An 18,639-nucleotide genomic window follows, 5' to 3' on the forward strand; every position below is an offset into this window, starting at 1 on the left:
AATTTGACAGAATGAGGTAGATTTTAAGCCAGAGAAGATAAAAAAAAAAAGAGATTCCATATTACCAATCTCTGACAGGGAATATATACCACCTTTCATGTGAAAGGGATCATACAGGGAATAATTTGGGCAACTGGATGAGCAGTGGTTGAATCAACAGATAACTGAGATTCTGTCAGAAAAAGTACATGGGGTTTGGCAGACCAAGTGGAAATGGACATTATTGAGATTAGAACTGAGACCACGTATATTTGTTAAATGAACTAGGAAGTGTTTGGGAGGTTTAGATCTTTTTAGCAGATAAGCTTGCTCTCTTAGTTTGACAATTCATGGTGTATTCAATAGTAAGAAAAAGTGGGGGGGGAGGAGCATAGTGTATGAAGTAATGAAATTTTTGGATATGGCATACAATGGTAAGAATATACCCAGTTCCTTGACATAACGTGCCCCCCCCCGACCATGTCCCCAGCATACACACTACTCTGACTCCCTCCAGTCACTCTGGCAAAGTAGAGGTAGCAAGATTATACACTAGCTGATCATGAAGCCTCCTAGAGTTACCAATAGGTTCATTCCAGTGTACTAACTAGCATTGCCTAGTAACATGGAGGAGTGGCATTCATCTGTGTGATGTGGGTGCCACATCGCGCACAGTGTGCTTGTTCATAGGGTTTATACCCATGTTTACTAAAAGTCCCACCATCATGAAGGTGCAAGCAGAGGATTTGACTGTCGCATACCGTCTGGACTTCGCCAAAAATTGGCAAAGTTCAGACGGTATGCGACAGTCATACCTGACTTGAGTGTCACCCGAATATCAGTTTCATCAGCTTGTCTGGCATAGAATGTTTGCAACAACCTCAAGGACCAAATGCAATGGGATCAATTTAAAGCTGTGCCTAATCATCTCACTTTCTATCAATTCCAGGGCATTTGATTTTCTTTATCCTACGCACTGTTGCAGACAGCTCATCAACATGAAAGCTTGGCTCCACATGTTCACTAGTATATTTTTCATTGTTTGGTGGACCCCTGCTTTGACTGGAATGCAGAGAAAAGTTTTTTTTATAGCAAGGAAGAAGCAGGATGCTATCTGAAAATGAAGTTCTTGCAGAATCAAGATGTATACTCATACAATATGTGAAGAAGCTTAAGGTTTGGAAGGACTTAGTATGTATGAGTGGGAATACTGATCCTTGTGGACTAGTGTACAAATTATGTTGTTATATGTTGCACGATCTGGGTACAGACCCTTATGTTCAGTCCTTGTGTAAAGATGTAGTACTCGTATGTGGCATGAAAGTGTGCAGTGCATTTTGGATCATCTTGCGAGAGAGTGGAATGTGGTACATCATGGGTGTAATCCTGAGTATGAAGATATTTAATGAAAAATACTACTGGAAAAATGTTTTGTAAATCTTTGTCCTGTGTGATCTGTAATAATATTAGTAATTTATAAAATACACTGTAATGGTATTTTACAGTGTAGCACACTAACAAAAATTAGTCTTCATAAGTTTCCTGTGCAACTTAAAAGTATTGTTTGGCATTTTACTGTATTATAATGCTGTGTAGTTAATTTCAGAGAGCAGTGAAAAAAACTAAGCATTTCAACCTGCCTAGAGTGAAATCTGCATTCTATTTCTTGGAAGGAATGTAGTTAATTCTCAATGTTTTGTGGTACTACTTCTATGATTTCAGTGACAGACTTTGACCATATTACTGTGTGAAGTTAATGTAAGAAGGACAAATTCATTCACTGAAGAAACATTAAAACCATCTGACTTTCAGAAATTAATGATCTCTACATTCAGGCTAAGGCACTTAGATTTTTTTTTTACATTATTTTTCCATTTTAATATGCTTTCATACCATGCCACTAAAAAATCTAGTTATTTTTCAAGAAAAATATTTCTTCAAAATGTATAGCCATCTCTCTTCAGAAATAAATGTTGGAAACATTTTTATTTCTTGTTCAGTGTAAGTGAAATATAATACTTTCTATCAGTGAGCAACAGAAGAGTCATTTATGACCACTTTCCCTGCAATCTAGTCAGAGATGAGACATAACTTAAAAGCTGTATGCCATATTTCTGCCTAGATTGTAATGAAAACCTTTTTTAAGTGCAAAAAATAAACTTAAATTGGAGTTTAGTCCTACATGTGGTTTTTTATTTTTTTATTACAAAACCCATGTGACCACTGAACTATTAATAGAAAGTTATTTCCAGCTCTGGAACTTAAATTATAGGAAGTCTTTTTGGAATAAAATATTCTTTTATTGTAAAAATAGTTTAAATATATATTTAAAATCTGCCTTGTACAGCAGACCAATGTATTTATAGACAGCAATAAAAGCTTTCACTAATAAACATAAAATTGCAACTTCAGTTAATTATTATTGACACATTTCTTTTTTTTTTAGGTGACATGATGAAGTCAACACTCATGTTCCGTGATCACGTCAATGCTATCTTGTGCGTGTTTGACCAGTGGAATGAGTGTGAACAGACAGTGGCCCTCTGCTCAATGTTTAAGAATGTAAGCCCAACCCAAGCTCGGTTCTTGACATTGGTTCTGGAACAGAAGCTTTCCAAACTTTCCTGTACTGAATTAAAGTTGAGGGAACAACGAGCAAATGATCCAGGTAGTTACTTTGACTTACATATTTAGAATTGCTCATTGTTGTTGTACAATTGGCTTGTTTACTGAGTTCTATTTGTTCGTGCCGACCGGGCTAGCCGAGTGGGTAAAGTACCTGCCCAGCAACCCAAAGGTCGCGGGTTCGATTCCCGCCTCGGGCTTGGATCAAAGTACTGCAAAAACCTTGGGAGGTGCAATATGGCCACAGAAGCCGATGCGCCAACAACTACCAAATCAAAAAAAAAAAAAAAAAAATCAACCTATTTGTTCGAAGTAAGCTAAATACTTCTCCTTCAACCCATGCACGGTACTAAGTACCATAGGTTTTGATACCTTTCGTGTTTGGGGTTCTCATAGAAAAAAAAAACCTTACCCTTAAGATCATTTTATATATCTTCTGACTGATAATGAATGTGAGCTTCCAAAATTGAAGGGCAGTCTTCAGAAGTTGGGGGAAAAAAAAAGCAGATTTGTTGCTTTCAACACCATTTTTAAAATAAGGTAAGCAGAATTAATATGGAAAGCATATCAATATTTCAAAATGATGAACACCTGCAGAAGCCTTGCTTTGGGCATATTAACTAATAAGACCTAAGTTAAACTCTTGGGGGGAAGGCATTGCAAGAACATTTCTGCACTTTAACTCATGGCATTCAAGTTCATTTGAAATAGATTGTCAGTTAGCTTTCAGAATGGATTAAGAGCTGAGTGAGTTGAGGGCCTTTGGAAATATCTGTAGAGCTTTGTATATGATCCCAGTGCCCCACACATGAAAAACTATACAGGGCGATTCACTACCAGTGCGACAAACTTGCAGGAGGTGTAGGGGGGCACAAAGACGAATCGGAATCACATAGCATTGCAGGGTCCGAAATGCCTTCGTCATGTGGTAGAGGACGTTGAACGGGAGGTCACGTGAACAGTGAGCTCGCTGGAAGTCAGCATTTGCGAACTGGTTCCTGAGGCAGTAGGATGGACGAGTATTCAAACGTTGAACTGACGGACATGCACCTTGCGTATGGAGCTTCGGACTGTAACGGGTGCACCGCTCTGCGCTTGTACCAGGAACGTTTCCCGCACAGGTGTGCTCCTCGTCATGATTTTTGCACTGTGCACAGAAGGTTAAGTGAGACTGGTTGTTTTACGAGAGGTACCATGAATCGAGAGCGAACGACGAGGACGCCAGACAATGAGGAGAATGTCCTATGTCTTGCAGAAGGCAATCAGAGGCCAACAATTGGGTATTTCCCAATCCACTGTATGGAGGATACTGTCAACAAACCAAATGAGTTCATACCATCTGCAACGCGTCCAGTCATTGGAGCCTGCGGATTATCCACTCTGGAGGACTTTTGCTACTTGGTTTCTTCAACAGAAACGGTTTGCAAATGCCGACTTCCAGAGGGATTGCTGTTCACGCAACCTCCCATTCAACGTCCTCTACCGCATGACTAAGGCATTTCAGACCCTGCAATGCTATGCGATTCAGATTTGTCTTTGTGCTCCCTACACCTCCTGCAAGTTTGTCGCACTGGTAGTGAATCACCCTGTATAGATTTTTGTGAAAAAGCTATGAAACTGCTGTTGGCATCTTTCTGTTACAATCTAGTCACTGCATAGGAATAGTGAATACAGAAAATGCTCATTAAAACAAAACTTGCCTTATTGTGGATTGATGTATATAGTGATCTTCTGTTAATTTTTAGATAGTTTTTTTTTACAGCACTTGTTCTCTGGTTTTAATATTGATACATACACCAATGAGCCAAAACATTGACCACCTACATAATACAATGTTGGTCCTCCACATACAGCTGGAAAGGCATATACACTAGAATATTTCTAAATGTGTCTTGTGGTATCTGGTACCAATATGTAACCAGCAGATCATTTAACTCCTGTAAGGTCTGTGGTTGAAACACCACAGATCGGAGTTGCTGTTCCAACACAAACCACAGATGATTGAGGTTTGGAGAATTTGGTGGCCAGGGCAATACCTGGAAAGTCTTCCTCATGTTACGCAAACCAGTCTCAAACAATCCGGGCGGTGTGGCATGGCACATTATCCTGCTGAAAGATGGCCCTGCCCGGGAGGAAGACCATTGCCACGAAAGGGTGTACCTCATCAGCAATGTTTAGGTAGGTGATAGATGTCAGAATGCCTGGCACATGGATGATTGGACCTAGGGTATCCCAGCAGAACATCGCCCAAAGCACGACACCACCAGCTTGTTTTTGTCCCACGGTGCATCCAGGCACCATCACTTCCCCAAGCAGACGAAGCACACATCCAGCCGTCCACATGGTGTAAACAGGAAACATGATTCATTGGGCCTGATGACCTTCTTCCAATCGCTCATGGTCCAGTTTTGATGCTCTCATGCCCATTGTAAGCACTGTCGCCAGTGAACAGTGGTTAGCATGGGCACTTGGAGCAGCCTGCGGCTACGCAGCTCGATTTTCAGCAGGGTTTGATGTACTGTTTGTTGTGACACGTTATTGCCGTCACCAGCATTCCAATTACCGATGAGTTGTGCCTCAGTCTCCCTTCTGTTGCCATGAACAATCTGCAAGAGCCTTCGCCCACCTCCAGCATCTATGAGCTATGGTCATCCAACACCTCGCTGGCGGTTCATGGGTTTTCCATACTCTGACCACTTTTGATAGGTACAACCACGGCTCACCGTGAGCACCCCACCAGTTGTCTGGCCATTACAATTTGGCCTTTGTTAAATTCACTTTCAGTCCATTACCTTTCCCATCTGAAGAACACGAGTAACACTGATTAATGGTGGAGCTCAGTATCGGGTGTTTTTTATACCATGTTGCGACCTATGCGCATGCCATAGTTCACCTGCAGTTGCTTCGATTTGCATAATGACTCGCTGGTCATAATGTTTTAGCTCATTGGTGTAGATGTTCCTTGGTTATTCCTTAGGATTTGATGACTTGAAACTAGTGATGGGTGTAATCAAGAGGTTATAATCATTTCATTCAATTATGGAAAATGAGGTGTGATCAATACAGAGGACTGAACTAATATTTGGGAAATGAAGCATATACCAGCCATTTGGATGGATTTCAAATAGTCTCCGTGATACTGTATACTTCTATTCGAATGCATCTGCAAAGTCTGGAAGCATTCCTGATAGGCTACTTTTGTAATTGCTAATAGTTTTGTGTCACGTTCTAAATAACTTCCTCAGTCATTTCAAATCTGATCTTTTTGAATGGGTTTTAAACTTGGAAGGAAAAAAATAAAATAGGGAGCTAAATTCAGTGAATATGATGGATGGGGACCATAGTAATGTACTGCTTCACCAGAAATCCTTGAATGGAAAGCAGAGTATGTAGGAGCGTTGTCATAAAATAAGTGCCCATTCCCTGAAGGTCATTTTTCTGGCAGTGTTCTCCAAAGAGAAACTTTAGTTGCTTAGAAATATTTTCTGTGACGTTGGCAGATTAACCATATTTAGCAGTCAAGGGCTTTAAACCCCAGTCTACTCAATGTGTACTATTGCACACCCACTCCTTAGAAAATATGATTTATTTTGTTTTCTCAAACATGGTTCCAGATGATCAGAATAGATCAAACACACCTGAAATGTAAAGTAGTGTATATTACCTAACTTGTTTCATGTTGATTTCAAATATGGAAGAAAACTTATCACCCTTTTTTTTTTTTGTTATATTTCGTGTTTACAAAATTAAATATTACTCTTCAAAAAAGGAATAACATATAAATTACTGGAAGACATGTTTTCTTTATTTCCATGGAATAAGAAAACATCCATGTGGAAGGCACTGTTGCTGGAACAGAGCATTATTTTTTGGTACTGATTTTAATGCTGTATTAATTTATTATAAAAAAATTATACACCTTCAATTTCATTAATGCAAGCACCTTTATTACTTTGCTGTTATTGGCAAAAGCATTTAAAGGTGCAAAGAAACATGGCAGAATGGGAAGGATTTAGTTGAAGTGGGCAAAATGTTTTTAGTCATGGAAATCCTTTGATTAGAAGGATATGTAAAGCAGGAACCATATAGCATGAGGCATCAAGTGGTTCTGTGATGCAAAAATTAGTGAACAGAGTTGCTGGAAAACAATTGTATTCTGTATGGAGGGCATAATTTGCTAGCATTACTATAGAAAACCAGCATCGGTTTAGCAAAGGACAAATTAAATCAAATTATACCTGACTAAGGTATGAAATATTAAAGTCAAATATATAGAAATTGAATGTTTATTCAATCATAATTTTTGAAGGTAAAACTACTCAACTGTACCAATGTTCTTTTCATCTGTTGTTGTCCAACCACTATTAGCAAAGTGAGGTAGGAACACTTAATCAAAATTGATGTTTCATCTCAAATTTTCTCAACATGCGTTTGCAGAATGCTTGGCATAATTCTGTATGGTTTATAAAGCTAGCAGTGAACATATTGCCATGAATGGCTACCGATGCTAACTGGTTTAGGAATTTAAATCTTTCATCCAGTGCAGATTCTTGTTAATGGTAATTTTATTAATGGTTTCATTCAGGTGGAAGCACACAACTATTTTTCTGAAAGGATAGTTTTGTTCTATATTGACTATATTCACTTGCAAAATTAATCATCTTTGTTCATTATTTTCATGTAGTACTTAAACTTGCAGTAATTTGGAAGGATAAAATTGACATTTTGAGGTCTATACAGATCCATAACTTCTGCTTTTTGATCAACTTTTTTTGAATAAGTTGATTATAGTTGCTTTTTTAAAATCCAGTTAAAATAACTGGTGCAGTTGCTTCTTAAGATTCAAGGGCATCTGGAGAACAGAATCATCTACAGTAAGGCTATCAAACATCAGTGCTTGTTGGCTCTTGGATCACAGGCCATACGATTTACGTGCGCCACATTACCAAAAGGAAATCTTTTCACATATATCCTTTTCACCAAGATACTTGACCTTGTGACCCACAACATTTATGAAGATTTATAATAACATGAATTTTATGTCTTATTTCTTAAGTATTATTACTTTCATGTGGTGGGTAACATGACTACCTATAGAAGTTGATAACACTGAAGGCCATACAGCAGATATTTGAAATGCCTGTGAGCCACCATTTCAGTATGTTTTAAGGATGATGGAAGCACTGTCTACACTTAGTCTACAATGCTTTAGGACCTATTAGAAAATTTTTCAACAAATGTCACTCTGCTTTTGATGATAAAACTGATGGATTCTTGTCGTCAGGCCAATTTGCTACTGCAAGAAGTTAGCAGAACTTCTTGCAGTAGCAAACTTGATAAAACATGCAGAAATATATGTGCATGTGCACAATTTTAAAATTGAGAACTCCGGTCTTTTAAACTGGAAAAGTTTTTTAATATATTTGTTTTGTCTAAAAGGTTTAAATTTTCATTCAGTTTTTTTTTAAATGTATTAAAAAATACAGCATTTTTAAATAATTTAATTTTTTAATAAAAAAATTCAGTTACTGAAATCCATTAAGTAAAATTGAAATTCTTATTCTCTATGCAGAATGCAAAAAAAACCAAACATTTTCCACACATTAAGAAATTTTGTCACCTGTTTGGTGATCCACTTATTTTTGTTACATTTTAAGCTCCATGACTAGGTTAAGGACAACCCACCCCTTCCTAAATATTTGCCTTGAATATCATTGAGATCTATTTGTTAGGATTTTGTTCTTCTGAGTACAAATACTAAATAGAACCTTGGTGTCTAATTAAATTTGTAATCCCTCCACATTACATGTCATATCTTAGCAGATATTAATCTTCTGTATCATAACTGAACATATGTTAAAGAAACTAATTCTAGAAGCTGTTAGTTTTTTTTTTCTCCCCCCCCCCCATAACATTTTTGAGTTAAGTCAACCAAAACTATTTAGTAGCAAAAGTTTATAGAGCAGAACTAAATTATTAGGATACTGGCTACTAGCAAGTTGAATTACAAATTTTTTGCAAAGAATGGTAGATAAATAACTTTGATGCTTGAACAGTAAAAGGGATGAACTACTGATAACTCCTAAATTGTGGCTGGTAAAACTGCTTAAAATAAATGAAATAAGATGTTTTTTATGCATCTTTTGATGATGAATCAATATTAGTATGACTAAATTGTGTGTGTGTGTGTGTGTGTGTGTGTGTGTGTATATATATATATATATATATATATATTATTTTATTTATGTTTTTTTTCTATACCCAGAGATTGATATGTACATATTACATAGTTTGAAAATAGCTGAACATAGCTTAATATTTTAAATTTCTTGTATGACAGTGGATTTTTTGTCTGATATTTCTCATCAGAACCCATCAGTAATCTAATATTTTTGGTTTACACCCTTATGACATTTCCATGGGCATATGTCTGGATAGATTCTCTCCTGTGTTCATCATTAACATTGCGGAAATTTTCTGGGGAGAAATTCAGGTGAATTAAATCTTCAGTGATGGCCCTTGAACTCTGCAGAATTTTCTGCAACACTTCAAAGATTTTCACTCTGCTACTTCCTAGGAAGTCAGTTTTGAAATGTTAATCTTTAGTTTCATAATTTATAGGCCAATGGGTGTATGCTGTTGTCCATTGTCAAACTCCCTCAACTACAAATTCCAAATTGGAGTTTCCACTGCAGATTTTGGCTTCTTCAAAACAAGGAATTTATAGTGCCTTTAACGCTTATTCTAAATTGTCAGTGGTAATTTAATATACAACCACTCCCCAACTAACAAGGGTTGCGTTACACTATGTAAGTCGGAATTTCCCTAAATAAGCATGTAGGGAAATTCTGCATTTGCAACTATGTGCTCTGAATTTGATTGAAGCAAAAAAAAAAAAAATGTTCAATGAACATGTAAATAAAATTTATTAAATTTTTATCTCATGTTTAGGAAAAATTATAAAATTACAAAGAGAGGAGACAGGTATAATGTCAGCAAGTTTATCTTTCAAGCATCATTGCTAGAATAACTCTCCAGCTGATAAATATGCTGCTGTGGAGATTTAGAACAGGTTTTTTCCAGTACATCACAATTTCTCTGCTGTTGCAGAATCGTCACTGGCGACTTCACCACATACTTTAATGTTGTGGAAACCAGCATGATGCTTGAACCTATTAAACCACCCGTTGCTTGCCACAAACTTGGCTTGGGGTTTGGCATACTTATCGTTAATATCTTCATAAATATTTCTTGCTTGAATGGCCGTTAGATTCATGGGATCCATATTATTAATAGCTTTTCCATCTTCAGTATAAACCTGAATGCTGTTTTACGATCACTGTTGATCTTAAATGCAGGGGTGGATTGGCCATAAGACTTACCGGAGAAAACCCCGGTAGGCCAGTGTGATTTTCAATATTACACACTGACCTCTGATACATTCCTTTTTTGTTTTCCCCTGTAAGAATTTTTGATCCAGTCCGCCTCTGTTTAAATAGTTGATCCTCTAACATGTCTTTTATACGTGCACTGTCTTTTAAAATAGTATTCACTGTTAAAGCAGTGAGACCTAATTCCTGTGCAATAGATGACAAACTGCCCTGCTTCGTACTTCTTGATCATCTTCATTTCTAAATCAATTTTGTTTCCTAGCACTACCAACGTTCACCACTTGCACTTTACGTTGGTCCCTTTCCCTTCACCATTCTAATAAGTTAATAGGAATGAAGAGAAGATTCTGAAAACTGTTTTTTATATGCTTGAGAATTTCAGTGAAGTGAACTCATTTCACCATAATAACATAAAAATCCCCAATTCCAGTTATCAGGATTATCGCAATAAGATAGTTTGCTACCTGTTTATCATAGATTGCGCTAACAGAAAAACCCAATAAACCAGAAATTGCAAATTGTTTGTTTTACGGTAGTGACCTTCAGAAATGTGTTTTAAAAAATATCACAAAGGCGTTCAAAATTGATCTTATAATGGAACATATGATAACGATGAAAGTGTAGTTTAATTTCCATTATAAAAATTACATTTTAGAGAGATAAATAGCTTAGTTATATAGCAAAAATTTCAATTTCTGAGGTCTTGGAACAAATTAACAAAAAAAAGAAAGTGCTATTGGGTTCATGTTACGATATTTTCATGATACCTCCATTTATTATTGCGGATGCAAAATAAGTTTCCACGATTATATATTTAAGTTTAAACTGACCGGAAAAACTTGCGTAAAGTCTAATTTCTGTAAATCAAGTATTACGTAAGTCAGGGAGTTCCTGTAATGTAATACTAGGGGTCCTTGCCCCCTGTTCACTTTGCTTGCAAACCCCCACGCATGCTTTTCTACGTAAAATATAGAGGTATGATGGAGTGAGTCAAATCTTTTCTACCTAAAAGACACCTGTCGAAATGCGCTGATAGATTTCCAATCAGGAAATGACCTAGCTAATTATTTACCTGTGCATTTGTAGTGACATAATTGCACTGGTCACTTGTACCACGTGACCTGCATCCCTCTTCTCCTGTTGATTACCCCATCACGTGGCGTTCTCAAGGTCGAATAAATATCACTATCTAATTATTTACCTGCGTTTGCATAGGTCACTTAGGAAAAGGCCTTTTGCTACAGGTTCATAATGCATGAGGAATTTTGTTGCATCCAAAAGAGCAGGACTAAAATATTTACAAACTTTACTAAATACATTATGGAGGCAGTTGTCTTGCAATGCAAAGAATGTTGGCATGCTTCCCATGTAGGCACTCTACATTGTCAATAGCAAGTGTCTGATTCTGCCCATCCATTTGTGTTCCTTCTATTTATTGATCACCAACCTCATGCATGTGCTTCACTGTCATGACCACATCCCGGCATCATTTGATGTTCCGTTGTAATGTTTTTTGTATATTAATGTTAGCTAATGAAGGGACCCATTGTCCTGATATAGTAGAGGTATGATTGTAAATTTTAGTTTTTTGTAAATATTTGTATAGTTTGTTATTTGTATAATAACATCATAATGCACTGATCAAAATCTAATCAGGAAATGACCTATGTAATTATTTACCTGCACATTTGTAGTGATGTAATTGCCCCTCTTCTCTGATTGGCTCAAATAAATATCACTAGTAGGAAACTTTAATGTATAGATAGATGACGTATCTTTAAAAAAAAAAAATATTCAAAGTTTCTATATCTTGGATGCCATCAGACTTTCTTTGGTAAATGATTTGATGTATAATTAGCAAATGCACCAAATGTCATTAACCAAACTTTGTGAAGGTAATTTCGAATTATCTGAGTTAACTATGGGATTATTGGTCAAATTTGACTGACACAAGGTTGCTATGAGAGGGCCAGTTTTAACAACCCTAGTGCGATTGTTTGGTTCTGATATTTCATTTACAGAGGAAGTAGCAATATTTGGTATCCCTGTTGCAAATCTAAAAAGTTATTACTTTATCTCTACGTATTTTTTTTCCCCCGTATGTTTTTTGTATTTGTTTATCTGAACAAGAAATAGTCTTCCTGAAGCATAGAGGTGTCCATGTGTTAGTATTAGCCATGTTAAGGAAACCACAGGCTCTTGCTCCAGCCAAATAAAACTACATATGAAATATGTAGTTTTATTTGGCTTTTCCTTTATACTTCTCACATAGGTAACTATCTGTTGATCCTTTTAAAACTGTCACCCTCAACCACCTAGAGGCAAATTGTTCCAGTAATCAACAACTCACTTTGTAAAAGAAAGCTTCCTACAGTCTGATCAGCTTCTTCCCGTGTAATTTGAATTTATGGCCCCTAGTTCTGGAATTGTTTATAACAGTGAAAATTGCACCTTCATTCATTTTACTAACCCCCTCTCAATCCAAAAAAAAACTATACTGCTCACAGAGCTGAATACTCTGATTTCTTGCCTGTCTTCACTGATGGCTCTAAGTCAGAGTTATCTGTTGCGATCTTTCCAGATAGTACTATCTGGAAAGATTCCCCAAGAATGCAGCATATATACCTCTGAGTTGTATGTTATAGAGTTAGCCTTGGGCCATACTGAAACTCACAATTACTAAAGGTGCATGGTGTATACTACAGGCTTTATTTGGTCACCCATTCCTGGCCCATATCCAGCAGAGGTTACATGCTATTTTTGAGCATTCCTTTGACATCCATTTCTGCTGGATCCCAAGCCACATTGGGAACACTGGTAATGAATTGGCTGACACCGCAGCCTCACAACAACGACAGCTTGTTAGTCCCTTATACAGACTACAGGCAGCTAATACACTCTGCATTACTCTTCCAATGGCAACAATCTTGGGCATGAGCAGGTCACTAACAAGTTTTATATATGGTTAAAGCTTGTTATTCAACATTGCCAGTAGTCTGCGCAAGAACCGTAGAGAGGAAGTTGTTCTAGCTTGCCTCCGCATAGGACATAGTCATCTTATGCATGCATTCTTGCTGAGGGCAGATGACTCTCCTGTGTGAGGATTGTGACACCTTTTCAACCATTTGTCATATTTTAACCGAATGTCCACGTTATAGACTAACGTTTTTAGCCATCTGACTGAGCTTTTATACACTAAGATTTTATCTGACCACTACAATGTGTCAGCCGTTTTTAGGTTTTTTAAATCAAACCTTTTTGCTTGTATGTAAGTATCTTTATAATAGTTTACCTTGTACATATTTATAATTTTATAAATATTGACATAGTGACACACTATAACTTTTACTGTTATCTAGTATGGGATGTGGTTTTGGTGCATTATAGCCCTAGTTGCTAATGCACCATTAAAACCCAAACCAACCAATCAAAAAAAAAAAAAAAAACCCTCATTTGCATTCCCCTCTAAAGTGCCTGGTTTCCAAGCTCCATAGTTCACGTACTCAGTCTTTCCTCATGTGTTGCCCTTTTGACAATTTTACCATGTGAGTTTGCCAGTCTTTGGATCCTTTCAAGAAGCTTGATGTCTTTTTCAGATGGTCTTCATACTTGGACACATTATTCCAAACATGATCTTACAATTGCCTTATATGGTGGGATTGACATTATCCATATGGGATATTGTTTGATAAATCATGTATAGGATAAGGGCATTCCCAGATCCCTTTCTTCCTCTACTATTTTTAATTCAGTCCCAAATGTATAAGTTATTTTTTGGTTGCTATTTCACAAGTTTATTGATCCATTGAAGTTCATAATTAACTTCAATGGTTCAGTATGCTCTCTGACTGCTTCCTCAAAACTACTGGATGTATGCCATCAACTCCAAGAGCCTTACTTGCCTTAGGCATGAAGGTTTTTCATGCCTAAAGGGTTGACACTGCATCCACTAGCTTACCCTAAAGCAAAAGCTTCGGTGGCACCCAATTAAAACTTTCAGTCATTTGTGTGCGAGTGGTATGCTGATATGGTTGTTTTGTTGGATTAGCAGTTGAAATTTCTTCTCAAGGTTTAATGTTTGGCAGTTGACCAGATTTCAACTCCATATAAGATTGGAGAAAGACAAGTTTTATTTAGTGGAGGATGATAATCAGGTTGGTGGCATGCAGAATCTGTTAGATAAGTACCCACGTCCTACAGACAGTCTTAACCCATTTGGAAGTATTTCTGGAAAAATTCTATTATTTGCTGTATATTTTGACTGATGCGCAGCTTTAAGTACATATTATATTTTGACATTTCTCGGCATTTAAAAGAATTTAGAGATGATTCTTATTATTGCTAGAAGATGGGAGCACAGAATAAAATTTGCATTAATTTTATGATTAATGCAAATTTTATTAATTTTGCTAATTTCATTAATGCAAAATTTAATTAGCATTAATTTTGCATTAATGAAAAAAATTGCATATAGTAAATGCACATTAATTTTCACTGATTAAAAATGAATTGGATAGTAACAGTTGAACTAAATTTGAACCCAATTTTAACAGTGTGGATGGAGCTAATAATGCAAACTATGATCTATCAGCAACTAATATCACATCACCAATACATCCACAACCAAGCATTTTCAATGGGCAAAATGAACAGTGCTGATCTTGGCATGAACATGTGTATAGACCTATATTTTCTAGTAATGTAGTTATTCATATATATATATATATATATATATTCTTGCTTTATTATGCCACTCATTTCAGTGCCTAGTTATACATTTTTTATGATGTTGTAAACCACACTGTCACTGAGACAAATAGACATGCACAGAAATGTCTTGATAATGGTGTTTCCAGTGCAAGTTCAAATGCAAGAATAAGATTGTGGAAGGATACATGTAAAGGAGAGGCAAGCCTTTTTCTCTGGTTTTTGACAATGGGCATTATTCACAAACCTAGATTGAGCTAAATTGAGCCTGTATGCTTCAGCCCCAGTATTTCACAAAACCACCTCTCTGCAAAGTTTCCATTTGCTGCTTCAGTATCTACATTTTGCCAATAATGAAAATGTAGAGTAATGATTAGCTGAGAAAACCAGGTTTCTGTGATCTTCATTCAGAAACAACTATATGCTAGAACAAAATACTTCTGATGAATGTCTTTGCTCCTCAAATCAAATGGAGACTTTTGAAACAATGTATTGCACAAAAGAGATCAAGTTTGGCATGGAGGATTTTTTGTTTGTGAAGCTAAACTTGGATATGTTTAGGACTTCTTTTATATGTAATAGTCAAAAGAGAATTAAGATGTGTCATAGAAGCCTGTGAGCCATGTATCCAATTATGAAACTAGTGCCATTTGTCTAAAACTAATGGTTAAATCTGCATTGTATTCTTTTACTGTTGCAGCTTGTGAAACAGTGAATATGCAAAGCAAGGAAATGCCACTGTCTCAATGCTATCTATAGTCTACAGCAGTGGTTTTCAACCATTATTTTTAAATAATGGCACCCCTAAGTAATTTTATTTTGTGGTACCTCTACTCAATTTTCTGCTAGAACACACTGTGCTGCCGCTTTATTAGGTACAACCCTGCTGTGCACACAAATGGTTTGTCCCACAACATTGCAAGTCACATGACCACAGTTGTGGATATAAATGCAGCAGAACAAACTTTCTAGCATCAGTTAAGTGTACAAACGGTAACAAGAATGGGGAAAGGGAGTGATCTAACGGACTTCAAACGTGGCATGGTAGTAGGTGCAAGATATGCTGGACAAAGCATCTCTGAAACGGCAGTTCTCCTGAACTTTTCACGCACCACAGTTTCAAGGGTATATTGAGAATGGTGCAATGAACAGAAAACATCCTTTCAACGGCACTCCTGTGGAAGAAAATTGGTTGTTGATGAGAGAGGTCAGAGAAGGATGGCTAGAATTGTGCAAGCAAATGCAGGCCACAATGTCGCACATCACGTCGGTATTACAACCTTGGTGTGCAGAACAAAATATCACAACGGACCACCAGTCGCACTTTGTCACGAATGGATTACAACAGCTTCCAGCCACATCATGTACCTTTTTGTTATCAATGAAGAACAAGAGAGCACGTCTCCTGTGGGCACAGCAACACCAGCACTGGACTATCGAGGATTGAAAAACAGTTGCTTGGTCTGATGAGTTGAAGTTCTTGGTGCATCATGTTGATGGAAGGCTCAGAATTTGGCAAAAACATGAATCCACGGACCCATCATATCTGACAACTACTGTGCAAGGTGGTGGGGCAGTGTTATGGTGTGGGGAATGTTTTCTTGGCACACGTTGAGTCCATTGATACCCATAGATTCACGTCTGAGTGCTACATCATACCTAGAAATCATTGCTGACCAAGTGCATCCATTCATGTTGCCAGTTTATCCTCAGTCAGATGGTTACTTCCAGCAGGATAATGTGCTGGTGCACAAAGCCCGAATCACTATGGAATGGTTCCAGGAACATGATAATGACTTTTCTTTGTTGCAGTGGCCTGCTCAATCTGCATATCTCAATCCCATTGAACATCTTTGGGATATGCTGGAAAGAGCTGTTTGTTGCAGGCCTACACTGCCGTCGAATCTCATGGAACTGCATAACACGCTCATGTCTGCACAGTACTCCATTCCTTCAGTGTTTTCAGCATGTTGTTCAATCCATGCCTAGACAAATTCAGGCTGTTTTAAAGGCTAAAGGAGGCTCAACACACTAGTAGGTAGGTGTAACTAATAAAGTGGCAGCACAGTGTGTGTACACACACACATTAAAGTTTTCCTCCTAGTGATATTTATTCAAGCCAATGTGAGAAGAGGGTGAGGCAATTACATCTCTACAAATGCAACTAATTATTGACATCTGTCTCCATAACGTTCACCAACCTCGTGCACATAATTCACCATATAACATTTGATGTTCCATTGTATCATTTTTTTGTATATTAATGAATATTGTATATGTAAATACTGTAGTTTAGTTTAGTATTTTTTAAATATTTGTATAGTTTGTAAATATTTCAGTTTTTCAGATGCAACAATATTCCTCATGTATTATGGAACCCGGAGCAAGAGGCCTTTTCCTAATTGACCTATTTAAACGCAGGTAAATAATTACATAGTGATAGTGGCTAAAGTCTCATATGGAATATACCAGCAGATACTTCGAGGAAGACGGCAATAATTGACAGGCACCTCCCTTTTCTGATTGTTTTGTATCATTGAGGAGGGGCAGCTTAGCTTAGGTAGGGTGTTTATCGTGCTGTTTTAAAATGGGAAAACTAGTTCCTGATTTAAAAACAGCGGCAAATGTGGGGGAAAACATCCTAGGCATATCAACATAGGAGGACAGTGGGCAGGGAAAGCAGTGGCATCTGCAAATCACTACTTTGTTCCTGTCCGCTTGTTGAAATATGGAAGTCAACTTGTGAATCACTGCTTTCCCAATGTTTTTCTTGCCGCCATGTTGGAGCATGTACACCATTCTGGATTTTACCGTGATATTTATTCAACCTTGAGAATGCCGCACTCTACAAATGCATAGGTAAATAATTACATAGGTAATTTCCTGATTAGATATCGACCAGTGCATTTTGACAGGTGTCTTTTATGTAGAAGAGATTCGAATTATTCTGTATACCTCTACATTTTACGCAGAAAAGCATGCGCGGGAGTGAGCGAGCAGGGGCGAAGCCCCCATACTATAATTTTAAAAAAATTATAGTTATTACAATATAACTATAAACAAAAGTACAATTCATAATACAAATTTTAAATTTATATAATAATTTTATCCTTTATATAGAGGTACTAAATAAACATCAATTATAGATCACTGCAAAGTTAAAGATACCAACATTTTTATAATGAAATACTTAAATTTAAAAAAAAGTAAGTAAATTAAATCCAAATTACGTGGCACCCCTGGAATGTTGTAGCACCCTGGTTGAAAACCACTGGTCTACAGAGAAAGAATGATAGTGAGAAAATAGTGAAGAAGCCATATGCTGTAATTGAATAAATTTCCAACATGGAATGAATGGACAGGTTGGATCAAAAAAAGTCTGCCCATATGAGTGCCTCAAGAAAAGTGTTAGGTAGTAGAAGAAACTTATTTCGCCTATTGGATATTTATAGTAAATCATCATCAGCCATTTTCAATCCACTGCAGGATGAAGACCTTTCCAGTTTCTTCTGTTTTGTTCAATTACTGATGAACTTGTGAATTTCATCTGTCCATCTCCATTGTTGCCTTCCAGGTTTTCTTTTAGCTCCTCTTAGGTACCGTTCTGTTATTTTCTTAGTCTATCTATCTTGTCTTTGAGCTATGTGTCCTGCCCAAGTCCATTTCAGTTCTTTAGTTTTGATAATGTCCTTTATTTGTGTTTGCTGCCTAATCCATGTATCTCTTCTTATTTAACAGTCTGAGTCCTAATTTAATTCATTCCATTCTTCACTGTGTTGTTTACAGCTTCTCTTCCATTCTTTTGGCGAGTGCCCAAGTTTCACTTCCATGTCATGGTGGGGAGTATACATTTGTTCATTATTTTACATTTCAGACAAACTGGGATATTGCTCTTCAGTATATGACTATATTTCCTGAATGCTATCCATCCAAAATT

The 18,639-nt window shown here is 36.9% G+C and overlaps 1 protein-coding gene across 3 annotated transcripts in view; it reads left to right on the top strand.

Annotated features, from left to right (window-relative positions):
- Nucleotides 1-18,639, top strand: part of smg (sterile alpha motif domain containing protein 4 smaug) — a 522,350-nt gene that overhangs the window by 294,590 nt on the left and 209,121 nt on the right. For all 3 annotated transcript variants that reach the window (XM_090369606.1, XM_090369605.1, XM_090369604.1), the window contains one exon: nucleotides 2,426-2,647. In XM_090369606.1, coding sequence (XP_090225732.1) covers nucleotides 2,431-2,647 — 217 coding nt within the window. In that variant the 5' untranslated portion in view covers nucleotides 2,426-2,430. The remainder of the gene's footprint in view (nucleotides 1-2,425; nucleotides 2,648-18,639) is intronic.

Source organism: Mastigoproctus giganteus, chromosome 3 (genome assembly GCF_048544385.1).
Source record: "Mastigoproctus giganteus isolate SK-2022 chromosome 3, ASM4854438v1, whole genome shotgun sequence".
In the NCBI taxonomy this organism is placed as follows: Eukaryota; Metazoa; Arthropoda; class Arachnida; order Uropygi; family Thelyphonidae; genus Mastigoproctus; species Mastigoproctus giganteus.